The following is a 12,753-nucleotide window of genomic DNA, read 5'->3' on the forward strand; positions in this document are numbered from 1 at the left end:
TACATACACACACACACACATACATACATACATACGCAGTGAGTCCAAAGAGGACTGTAAGGGATGGGGAAAAATGTGGCTTACAGAAGGCAAACGTGATCTGGCTGGGATTTCAGATGACACAAGAGTCTGGCAGTTTAACTTAGGGCCCTGCTCCTTTGCCATTGCTGCCTTTCCACACTTTCTCGGTTTAAAGAAGTCTTGAGCTGGTGCAAGTGATATACTCTAAGAACGAGACAGTATCTGAGAGTAGTTAAAAGGATGGCCTCTAGCCAAACTACTTCTGTTTAAAACTTGATTTCATTTTTTCTTGGCTGGGTTGATCCTAATCAAGTAAATATAGCGAAAGCTCTGGGTGAACTGTTAGCCTACAGTGAGCGCCCTGTGTGCGTAGGCTGTGACTGTTATTAATGATTTCCTAGCTCCTTTGTAGATCAGGTTAGAATTACAAAAAGACCTCATCAAGACCTCAAGAATAATGGTCATTCTTTCTTTTTTTTAAGGATTTTTTTAAAAGTTTATTTGACAGAGAGTGCGCAAGAGGGAGCATGAGCAAGGGGAGCATGCGCGGGGCTGGAGGCTCAATCCCAAAAGCCTGGGATCATGATCTGAGAGAAAGACACTTAATGACTGAGCCACGCAGGCGCCCCAATAATGGTCATTTTTAAAATGAGATTTTTTTTTCTGCCCTCCTCTATTTCAATAAAAAGTTGTAGATTTGTGTGTCTGTAAAGGAGGTGAGTTCAAGGTCTTCCTGCCTCGAGGCATCTTGGATTGAAACCTATTTTGACAACCCTAGGATGGATTAATGTACAACCATTAAAAAATTATCCTCTATTGTTTTTAATAGGTACTATAATATTTAACCAAAGTACAAAATTACAGTAACAGGAATAACTGGGAACCAACAGGACTGACTCTTGGTAAGCATACCAAGTAGAGCAGGGGGGTGCAGGTGTCCCAGAGTAGTGTGTGTGCAAGCATTCCGTGTGCTATGGACATCAATCAGTAATGTTGGGGGGTGGGGGAGGGTAATTGGCAGATAGGGACAAGTATTTGTGATAATCACCATTCTCATCTTTCCTGGCCTTTTACCATCCCATAACTGTTCCAAAGCAGAAGTACAGTGTGTTAAATGTACTAGTTTCCTAGGGTTGCCCTAAGAAAGTACCACAAATTGAGTGACTTAAAATAACATTTATTCTCTCACCAGTTCTAGATGCGAAAAACCCCAAATCCAGGTGTTAGCAGGGAAAATTAATAAAAGGAAAATTAATAAAAAAATATCTAATAAAAGGAAATATCATTTAAAATGAAGTCTAGAGGCCAGATGAGGGAGCTCTCACATCCTACCACTAGCCAGCAAGTACAGACCCCACCAGGAACAGAGAGTACCTTGCAAGTCTTGCCAGTGGATACCAGTTTACTAAGCCCCGCAGGAAAAGACAGTTGTTTTCCTACCCCAGCCACAGCCCAGTCAGTAAGAGACAGTCACGATTAGCTAACGAAAAGGCAACATGCCTCAACAAACTCCCAGTTTACTCTCTAGGACTTTTCATCCAAAACAGCCCCTCCCAACTCCCTTCTTTGTAACAAAGCAGTGGTCTCATTTGTTCTCCATACATGCCAATGGTTTTGCTATAGCATTCATGTCCTAAACTGCAAGTCTCTGCTAATCCCTAGTAAACTCATTTTTGCTGGTAAAATAATTGACAGTTTTAAGATTAACAGTTCCTTCTGGAAGTTCTGAGAATCTGTTTATACCTCTCTCCTCACTTCTGATGGTTTGCAGTAGCTTGTAGATATATGGCTCCAATCCCTGCTTCCGTCTTCACATGGTGAGCTACCGTCGCCTCTGTTTTTAAGATTAAAAGTACAGCCTTTTGGTCAGATGGGTATGGGGTTTGAATCCAGGCTCTGGTTTTTTGTGTTCTGGAGAAAATCTACCTAACATCTCTGAGCTTCAGTTTCATGGAAAATGGAACCGTAAGATCTTCCTCAGAGCTGTTGTGATTAAGTAGTTATGTTGCAGAAGGCAGAATATAAATGGTGGTCATGGGGCCCCTAGGTGGCTCAGTGGGTTAAGCCTCGGCCTTTGGCTCAGGTCATGATCCCAGGGCCCTGGGATTGAGTCCTGCATCTGGCTCTCTGCTCAGCACGGAGCCTGCTTCCCTCTCTCTCTGCCTGCTTCTCTGCCTACTTGTGATCTCTCTCTGCTAAATAAATAAATAAAATCTTAAAATAAATAAATAAATGGTGGTCATTGGAATTAAGCTCATGGTCAATACAGCTGTGATTTTTGCGCTCTCCAGTTTGTATGTTCTAGTACAGTGAATTACAAGACCTATACCATACAAATTTAGGGACAAAAGAAGTATGAATCTTTACAGAATTACTTTATATTCAGGGATCTCTCAGTTTCTGAGCAGGAAGTTGAGACTCCTGTCCTCACCCTGCCCTCCTGTGTTTTCTTTTTGTCTTACTATCTCCCTAAGACATTAGTGGACAGACATGACCAGAGTTAGAGGAGCTAGAAAAATACTTACTGTTTTCCCAGACATCAAGTACAGTAAGGTTCCTTCTGAATTAAAAGAACTCATTTGCAATCCTGTCAGCAGGCAATAATACGTTTCATGCAGTGTAAACAGTAACACATGTACCTAGGAGTCACTAAGAATTACATAATTTTTCAGTTGGAAGAATTCTTAAAAGTGCAGTTGCTCACTTAGGATAAACACTTTTTGTTCAGCTTTCTTACCAAATTATGGCCCTGCAAATTATAGCCAATGCTGTTTGGAATAATTTTAAATATTAAGGATTTTTATAATGGGGTTTTATTATATCTAAAACCCAGATTAATCCAGTGACTTTCTGTCAGAGAGCTACTTTTAGTTAAAACTTCTTCAAAACGTCTTCTTAGTTAATAGCAAAATTCTTAATTCTTAATTACGCAAATTTCTTAATTAAGCAAATTCTTAATTAAGCAGAATTGTTAATTAAGCAATATTCTTAATGTTAACTCTCCAGCAAACTGGAGAGAGTGCGTATGGAGAGAGGGTGAGACTCCCGAAGGCTTAACTTTCTGTATTTCCATACTTTTTTACAGCAGAATGCAGATTTTTAAAAAATACAATATTTTTTAAATCAGCAAAAGCTTCACATTTTTATTTTCACGAAAAAAAGAAGACATGGTAAGTCTTTGATTTATATCTTCCACTTGTTTAGAACATGAATATTTACAATTTGTACTAGAGTTCCCAAAATTATTGTTAGCTTATAATTTAGTATGGAAAAATGTTATCACAAGCATCATCTCCTTCAAATTAATTGAATTCATCCCCATTTACAGATAAGAAATTGAAGAGTTAAGTTGCCAGACTCTGCTCTTAAGATAATTCAACTCAAACCCACCTCTGATTTCATATTGAATGTTTTTACTACCCTAACCACCTTCTTGATAGTTTCCTTGACACAGCATTGCTACAGATAGGGTCCACATACGCCAAGGAAACATTACTTGAGTGTCAGGGTAGCTTCCAGGCTCATTCAAAGTGTGTGCCTTTATTTCTTCCCTTGCATCCTTAATATTTAAGATGTTTGGAAATACAGCATTAATTGTGGTAGATTTCATCCCTACATCCAATCATCAGCAAACGCTGTATGCTTTACCTTCAACTCTTTTAACAGCTTTCCAGCTGCTCCCATGGGCTCGGATTTCACTCTTTCCTCCTTACAGCCTAGTTGCCACCCAGTAATCAAGTGAGGTGTTGTTTTTTGTTTTAAAGATTTTATTTATCTGAGAGAGAGAGAGTGAGAGAGAGCATGAGAGGGGAAGAGGTCAGAGGGAGAAGCAGACTCCCTGCATAGCTAGGAGCCCAATGCGGGACTCCACCCGGGGACTCGGGATCATGACTTGAGCCGAAGGCAGTGGCTTAACCAGCTGAGCCACCCAGGCGCCTAAGTGAGATTTTTTTTGAAGTGTAAGTCTGATCAAGGCATGTCTGTCTGTCCCTTTATCACTCACAATAAAATTGGGTCCTCACAAGGGTGATTTGCTTGTTTCATTTGCTGGGTACTTCAATTTCAACTCCTATCACTCTCTCCCGGGCTCCCTGAACTCCATTCACACCAGCCGCCTCTGCTTTGCTTTACACACATTGACTCTGCTCCCATTTCAGGCTCTGCCTTTGCAGTACTCTAAGCCTAGAAAATTCTTTCCCAGAACTGTCTGTACTAATGCTCTCCCTTTTCATTCAGATCTCTGGTCAATTATCCCTTCTCAGAGGTCTTCCTTAACCTAAATCCCATGTATAGTAGTACTCTCTATCCCTTTATCCGTGCTTTCACCTAACACTAGATATATTTTTAAGATGCATTTTATATAATCATATATTTGTCAATTGTCAGTCTTCCATCATTAAAAGAGAAATCGCCAAGAGTAGGGACTTTGTTCTTCTTACTACTGGATTGGAAGGGTGTAGGACAACACCTGACACAAAACTAGGCATTTACCAATCATGTGAATGAATCTTTCATTTACATTCTTAAGCACTTTTTGCTTCACTTAGTTTTCCTCTCTTTTAGTACTATTACAATTCCACCCAGGCTTTTAAGCAAAGATGCTTTTTATAAGTGGATACATATTAATCATCATTACGAGGGATTGCTATAGGGGTCACTATTTATTTTAAATGTTTTATTTATTTGACAGAGCGGGTGAGAGAGCACAAGCAGACAGAGTAGTAGAGGGAGAGGCAGAAGCGGGGAGCCTGATGTGGGTCTCAATTCCAGGACCCTGAGATCATGATCGGAGTTGATGGCAGATGCTTAATCATCTGAGCCACCCAGGCACCTCAGGGGTCACTGTGTTTAACGCATAGGGAAAGTGGACACTTCAAGCAAGTCCCAAAGTGAATCCTACCAAGAGTCTCTGTGCACAGAGAAAGCAGCTGGGGAGGAGATGGGATCAAGGGCAGAGCTCATAGGAAGAGAGGGGAATGAGGTTTTGTTTAGGAGTCCTGAATCGGAACTGGTGTTGTCAATGTAATTAATCCCATTCTGTAGTCTCACAAAAAGGACCAGCTTATCCCCCATCCTGCCACCTTCCACCCAAGCAGTAAAAATACATTTTACACTTTACAGTTCTAGACTTACTAAACAAAGACTTTTTCTTAGCAAATCAAACTTCAAGGCTGACTTTATTCTCTCCTCTCATTTTTATTATTGAATAAATTAAATTTCCCTGCAATATGAGCAGGGTTTTTTTCCCCCCCTGTTGTCATGACATTATATGCTTTGATCCAGGTGATTAGTTTCTTGCAATGGAGGGTGGGTAGAGAAAAAAAAAAAATCCCATGCTGGGATGATGCATGTGGATGAGCTCGCTAAAATACTTTTTCCTTTTTGCCTTACAGTCTCTTTGCCCACGTCCAGTTCAGAGGATGCTAATATAAACCTTGCCCACCTCTCTCAGCCCATCTTTCTTACTCAGACAGTTCCCCAGCAGCTTTCTGATGGACACACACTCTTCCGTTTCCAGGACAAACTGTGCCACGGCCTTCCGTCCTGGCAGCTGGCCCCGCACGGTCTCACTTTTGACACTGTCCAGGACCACTCCTCTGATGTCTTTGGGCTTACCTGGCACCCCAAAGATGATAAACAGGCCCAGACAGTCATCTCCTATCAAGTGACAGAATTCTTCAAGCTTATCAAATCGACTTCTCTTCCTGGAAGACCCCCCTGCCCTGGATTCTGGAGGGGACATGTCACAGGGCTGAGATGCCACAGGAGGGAGGGAAGACATCTGCAGAGTTTGCACTGCCAGCTGAAGCCTGATCTGTTTGTCGGCTCCCCAGAAAGTCCAAATCCAGTCTGCCCCGAACAGTACAGCTTGGTGCTTGGTCATCTTGGTGGTGGTGAGCCATTCATCCACTCCCTTGCCTTGGCAGAAAGTGATGAAGTGGATTAAGAAGATCTCGTTCAGAGTGTTGGAAGCTGGGCACAAATTGCTCAGAGGATCTTCGAATCCAAGATACTCCCTCACTTTCCGAGCTGCATGGACTATAGCCTCGCTGACAACCTCACAGATGCTGGAATCCTCTTTGCTGTCCTTCGGAGGCAACTGTTGCGATGAGTTTTGCCCCATATTTCCTCTGCACCTGATCAATACTGCTTCCGGAGATCGAACGTATGAAGCTCATGCAGAATGACTTCTTCGGAGAAGTTTTACAGTGTTTTACAGTGAAGTCATGTCTGGTAATGCAGTCCCAGTTTCCTGACTCAGCATTGACGTGGCGTAGCTGAACACATAGACACACAGCTAAACAAACATGCCCGGTCTCTCTGTTTGCCAACGAGGTGTGTTGTATTCACACATTCCTGCTGGTTTATTAAGTTAGAGATGATTAACTCTCACCAAAACATCTGTTCTTCTCTAGCGATGTTCACTCCACTTCTAATATTGGGCAATCTCTTCCAAGATAGGTTTCCGCTTTTCAAATTTTACTTAAAGACAGTATTTAGTTCTTTAAAGAAACATACATCTCCTTCTAAAATGAACTTCTTCAACTCTGATGGCGAGTCATTTCCCTTTGCTTTTCTAATAACCCCTCTGCTAGGATTCCTTACGCCCCACCCAGTCCAGCTGCCTATTTCCTTTTGTACAGAAATTCCTCAGAGCCCTCAAATTTCTACCTGTCAATATATGCTATAACCCTCCTCCATGAAATTTATGGGAGTTTGCAAATGATAAAGCATCTGTGTTACTGTTCTAATAGGTCAGAAATAAAGCCTACTGGGTATTCTGCACAAAGGAAAATAAAGTCACAGAGCATAAAAACAGGAGACAATTATCAACTGACTTTATTTCTTTTCATATGTTAAAACCAGCAGTGCACAATGTTTTGTAAATAAAATATATCTCATCAAAAAAAAATTTAACTTTATCACATATCATCAGTTATGTTACACTGCCCTGAATAAAGAATATTTGGCATCTCTAACAGTCTTCTGGCATATTTTTTTTAACCAGGTTTGAATAAGAAATTGTTTTTCAAATGGTGACATATGTTCACATTAAAAAAAATACTAATATGTAAGAGTCCAATACAGTTACCAGACAATGAATAGTAGAGAGTAAAGGATTATTATTAGCATCAGATCATTTTAGTCACGAATAAACAGTAATTTGGTATTTTAGGCCCTTGTTGAAAAGCTTGGTAACCTGCTAAGAACTTGCAAGATCACACCACTGATATTCAAATAGAATTTATAAGCAAATCCATGGGCACATACTGAACTGCCTCTCCCCACACCAATTTGTGACAACATGTCTTTACCATGTTGGCTATCGTGGGAAGTGATGTAGTAGTGAATAAAAAATAGGTTATTTTTTCTACTACCCCTAAAAATAATGATAAACACAATAAGTTTTTGCCACCGCTATTTCCTTTAGAAATAAATGTCATCTGGGCCCTGTGCTAAAAACATGAATTACGTTTTCTCATCAAAATATAGCCATTCTAAAACTCATTGTGCAGCCTCAGCGTTACTGAACTCTGAGACGAAATGTTCAGATGCATATTCAGCTTAACAAAATCCCATCCACTGATAGCCTGAGAAATATACAATTAATAACAGTAGGTAGATGGTTAGTATTTTGATGTCATGAGATACTCAGCAAGAAGGAAAATAAGCAGCTTAATACTGTGAAGGTTTTTGTTTGGGTCTGATTTCTTCAGAAATTTCTACAAATTTGGGGGGGAACTTCTGAATTCATTTGAGTTAATAGTATTCAAATGTCCCTGGTGTTCTTCCTTTTGAGGCTAAAGGATCCAAGATGAAGGCTGAAACTTTCAACTCTTCAACAATTAACTGGGTGATGTGTCATCAGAGAAGGGGTATTTCGTATACCCTAATTTAGTTGGGATGATCAATATTAACATCGTTTTTAATATCATTAAAATTCAGTTGTGGAGAAGGAGAGATCATCCCAACCTTTCGAGGACCAGTTGGTATATGACTGTTTGGAGCACTGCATTTGCTTTTCATCATCTCCTGTATGTCACAAAATAAAAGTTCTATTTTCTATGTACTAAATATATACACGTATTTAGAAAAATATATAAAATAGGACAAGAGGTGGCAAGTGGAGGTGGCCGCTGGCATTTAGCAGGCACGTGGAACACTTGAGGAAATTCCACATACGGATTTTGAAAACATGTAATGTCCTATGCTGACAGCTACAGTGCTGTCACACTGACGTGACGAGATCATCCACGCGCTGCTTCCTGATCCCCAAATCCTGCGTACTGTTGAATGGGAACGTGAAACGCTACAGTAAAACACTCATTAAATGCAATACTTTAAATATATCACAGATTTTTACATTAAATAGAGGACAGACCACTACACTCTCATTAACCAGTGTCTCATTTTTCATGGCGTCTTCGGAATAGGCACACGCTGTCCCCCGCAACCCAGCCGTCCGTGTCCATTTCCGAGAAGGTGGAATGATCAAATGTATATAATCTGTTGCTTGTTCTAGATTCTTTGAGTTGTTTGAAAAATCAGGTGGAGGAAAGCCAAGGGGCTCCTCATGCTCGTCCAAGTGCTCAGATTAAACATTGGAGTCCTCGTCAGTGATGCTGGCACTGGGGGAACGGGCCGCAAAATCCCGAAACATGTCGTCCTCCTTTAACATGTGCTGGAAAACAAGGAGATGGGGTCATGAAACAGGAAGCAGGAGCTCGGCACGACACACGCTCCGTTAAAACATGCAGTCCTTTGGGGTTATTTTAAATATCTTTTTAGAATAACATTTTTATTTTAAACTTCTTCTCATTTTTAAAGATTTTATTTTTAAGTAATCTCTACCCCCAACGTAGGGCTCGAAGTCACAACCCCAGGGATCAAGAATCGCACGCTCCACCAACGGAGCCAGCCAGGTGCCCCCACAGAATAACATGTTAACTTCGTTTTACAGACTTACTGTTAGATTGTTGATGCCTTCGGAGAACGCCCCTATCTGTCTCACCGTACCTTCTGAATCCTCCATCTGTAAAGAACACACCCATCACGTGACCTACTCGGTTGCATCATTTCAAAGAAAGGACAGCAAAATGAGCAGAAGTCAAAGAAGAAATAATGCAAGTGATATGAAACCGGCTGGGAGCAACAGAACACTTCTGGGGATACCTCCTTTCGTTACAGCAACCAGAGGCTAAGAATGAGCCAAAATGTCCCTTTACTGGCACATCTAGCCTAATGCTCTGATATTGACAATGACATCAAAGGATTGGTGACTAGGGGGCAATACTCAAATCCAGGACTTCGCATGGAAAAAGACTACATGAGCTGTGTATTTCCACTTGACTTAATACACAGATTTCCATAACCCAGAGAAAATATAACATCAGTGAGCAGCCCAGCCTGGCAGCTTGGAAGCCCAGGTCTTCAAGCTGCTCTTCTATCTCAGGTAAGTTACTCAGCCTCTCCGTGCCTCGGTTTCCTCCCCCTATACTGAGGATGACAAGGCTCTGTATGTTTTACCATCACCGTGAAAGCTGACATACGTTAAGTGCTGAGGATAGTGCCTGGGACATAGCAAGCAACTGGGAAGCTATTGACTATTATTTTCTTATTATCTTTATCTTCAGATATTAGAGAAAAAACTGATTAGTAGACACAGTGCATCAAGTTTCCATTTAGTGCTTCATGGCTGGAGGAACTTGAAAGAAAACAGGCTTGTCCTATTGCCTTTACCTGCTCCAACCGGTCCAAATCATCTTCGTCATACAGACGCATGTCCAATCCAGGTTTAAATCCCTTCTTAGAGGTACTTCCTGATGGATGTCCCAGTTCCATAGGACAAATATATTCTTCCCCATCTTCCTGTCTCTTCCTCCTCAGATTCCCAAAATTGCCGAAGGTAAGTTTCCTTGGCTTTAAAAGAAAAGCAAACATCCAGGGATTTAATAAAACTCATATGGCAGAGAATTGAGAATATGCATGATTCAAATATTCACTCCATTTACAGAGAAAAGCAATTGGATGATTAAATTGGTGTGACAAAAATAAAAGCACCCTGTGTGCGTATGATTGATGTGCCCAAATATAATAAATGATCCAGATTATGAATCTCAGAAGATTAAGCTTGTTCTCCTTATTCACCCCAATTAGCTGCGCAGTCACGGTGATACGCAAAAAAATGCCAAGAGCCTTAGTATTTGATTAAACGGGACTTAATGCAATGATATTTCTCAGGGATGAATCCAGTTTTGCAAGGTTTTCCCATCTCAGATCAGGAAAAGAGAATGGTCCTAATTGTGTTTTCTTTTCAGGGGAAGCTATGATTATCCTGTATGCCCGCTATGCATATATACTGAGGTTGCTAAAGGAATCCTCGCTTGTTTGGAGAGAGAATTTCTAATGATACTTGGAAGAGAAACTCCATCTGAGTCACTGCATAGTCCCTGAGACTATCAGTTCAGCAGACGGTGATCAGGCTGATGTTGAGAATTTAAATAGAACAGAGTCTTTGAGAAGTTTCAAATCTGGCAGATCTCTTAAGAGAGAAAGGGAGCTAATGAGAAAGTGTCAGGCAGGTAGAGGAGGTAAAAGAGAGAGAGAGAGAGAGAAAGAAATATCTATGTATATAAAGAACTTGGTACAAATTTGCAGAAGAGCTGATAAACTCTATCTCCACATTAAGTTGGCTGAGATAACAGACTCACAAGAGTTCACAGAGAAATGATTAAAAAGAAGAAAATGTAATCTGAATTTGGTATGACCCATGAATCTGGGTATACCCGGAAACAGCCATTCTCTGTTGGTCTACCTTGAATCATTTCTTAAGTATCTTTTTCTAACTTGCAAGATTGGTTCATTGCAAGCCAGACAAGTTGAATCTGTGTGAGAAATCTTCCTCTTCTGCTGGATTTATCCATAGAACAACTGCAATCAATGTTTGAGCCCAAGTCATGGACTCTGCATTGGCAATACATTGACTGCATCCCAACGTCATCCTCTTCATCACTGTTAACTCTAATAGAAGAAACGTGAGCAAAGGTTCCCCCAGAAAGACACTTGCAAAAATGCATTTTCTTAATTACTCTTAAAGATGCACAGACCATTAACCCATCCACAAGACTCAGTAAACTCCAGAAAATGGGACAGTCAGGTCAAAACCAAGCCCCAGCTTTAGTTTTTGCTTTAACCAGTTTTTGTTATTAGAAGACAGAAGCCTGAACCAACCTTCACTTTGGCCGTGGCTGTCAGGAGTACATAATCTGGTAACTCCATGGCATCACGCTTTTGGTGCTGGGCCTCGGCCCCGATCAGAAGGTTGAAATGAGTAGCCAAATGTCTTCGCAAGAGGGTCTTACTTGGTGGGATGTTCAATAGCTGAGCCATTGTTTCTACATTAAAACGAGGTTCTAGAACCTATAAAAAAAAACAGTCATTTAAGGCACTGTGTATCATGCATGTCCGCCCTGTGCTTTGTAATTGGCAAAGTTCCTTCATTTAGTCATCACCAATGATCCCGCAACAGCCCAGAGAGACCGAGCATGGACTTTGATTTTCAAGCTATAGATCTTTATTTTGCCTAAGCCAGTGAGAAGTAGAGCCGTTCCCAACATCCATGCATTCCAAAGTTAGGGCTTGTAGCTCCCCAAAGTGGAGCCTTTGGAAGGCGACTCCTTATATCACTGTGCAGAAATAGAATCTGGATGTGGCAGGTGTTTCATGCCTTTGGTGCTGCGCCTCACATGAGAACCGGTGGCCAGATGGTCACATAAGATAAGAGACAATGGATTGAAATCTGATCTAGCCCTACATGATACAAATACATGATGGGGAAAAATACTCGGAAAGTAAAGACTCCCTAGAAATGGTTACAGGAGGGCTCAGTTTGATGGTGCTAGGATTATGACAAGCAAACTGATAATGTCCTAACTCATTTGACTGATGGAAACAAAATGAGAAGTCAGTTTTTCAATTAAAAGAGAGTTTTACCATGAGCCCACCATGGACACCACTGCCTCTGAGATTGGGGGCATATTCTGCCAAGTCCACGGAGCGCAGCCACTCCATCACCCGGTGATTGGTCCACTGCTGAACTTCGGACGGGGTGACGCTGTTCTGTGAGAACAAACAACCACCAGGAGCTTCAGTCATGAGAGACTGTGGGCTCTGAGAAACACACAGAGGGTTTTGGAGGGGAGGGGCGTGGGGGGTTGGGTGAGCCTGGTGGTGGGTATTAAGGAGGGCACGTATTGCATGGAACACTGGGTGTGGTGCATAAACAATGAAATCTGGAACATTTTATTTTTTATGAAAAAAGTAAAATAAAACAAAATAAAAGGAGCTTTAGTCCATTGACTGTGGGATCCCAAACACTCAAACTGCACCTTCTACAAAGTCTGCCTTCTAGAGCACAATTCCCTCGACATCCCACTAAGTATTTACAGAAAAGGTGAAAAGGGGTCTGCTAATCTCAGTTTTGTTTTGAGGCATCCGTGCCAGTATTCCAAGCTTTTTTCACAAACTCATGAAGCAGTGCTTTAGGAAAACAAGTCTCTAGAGTGATATTTAACTCTGTGGCTTAAGGAGGCAGGAAAATAAGAGACACCCGAGAAAAGGAGGGAGGGAAATTAAAACACAATCTTTGTGGTTACACAGGTTGAGCCACCACAATGGGGGGGATATAGGAAAATAAAGCCCGAGAAGGTAATGAGGCTGGACTTGAGGCTC

At 41.3% G+C, this 12,753-nt stretch overlaps 2 protein-coding genes across 16 annotated transcripts in view; both read right to left on the reverse strand.

Annotated features, from left to right (window-relative positions):
• Nucleotides 1-4,810: 4,810 nt before the first annotated feature.
• On the reverse strand, nt 4,811-7,619 carry REP15 (RAB15 effector protein). Its single transcript, XM_032347590.1, has one exon. It carries the CDS (start codon nt 6,143-6,145, stop codon nt 5,435-5,437), a length of 711 nt encoding a protein of 236 aa, XP_032203481.1. The 5' UTR covers nt 6,146-7,619; the 3' UTR covers nt 4,811-5,434.
• A 175-nt stretch (nt 7,620-7,794) lies between these two features.
• Nucleotides 7,795-12,753, reverse strand: part of PPFIBP1 (PPFIA binding protein 1) — a 176,647-nt gene continuing 171,688 nt past the window's right edge. For all 15 annotated transcript variants that reach the window (XM_032347574.1, XM_032347572.1, XM_032347571.1 and 12 more), the window contains 5 exons: nt 12,016-12,141; nt 11,254-11,442; nt 9,763-9,942; nt 8,990-9,055; nt 7,795-8,704 (listed from right to left, as the gene is read on the reverse strand). In XM_032347574.1, the coding sequence (XP_032203465.1) occupies nt 8,618-8,704; nt 8,990-9,055; nt 9,763-9,942; nt 11,254-11,442; nt 12,016-12,141 (648 nt within the window). In that variant the 3' untranslated portion in view covers nt 7,795-8,617. The remainder of the gene's footprint in view (nt 8,705-8,989; nt 9,056-9,762; nt 9,943-11,253; nt 11,443-12,015; nt 12,142-12,753) is intronic.

Source organism: Mustela erminea, chromosome 6 (assembly GCF_009829155.1).
Source record: "Mustela erminea isolate mMusErm1 chromosome 6, mMusErm1.Pri, whole genome shotgun sequence".
NCBI classification, from domain to species: domain Eukaryota; kingdom Metazoa; phylum Chordata; class Mammalia; order Carnivora; family Mustelidae; genus Mustela; species Mustela erminea.

Coding starts and splice junctions, on each gene's coding strand:
- REP15 (XM_032347590.1), bottom strand. CDS start 6,145: ATGGGGCAAAACTCATCGCAACAGTTGCCTCCGAAGGACAGCAAAGAG.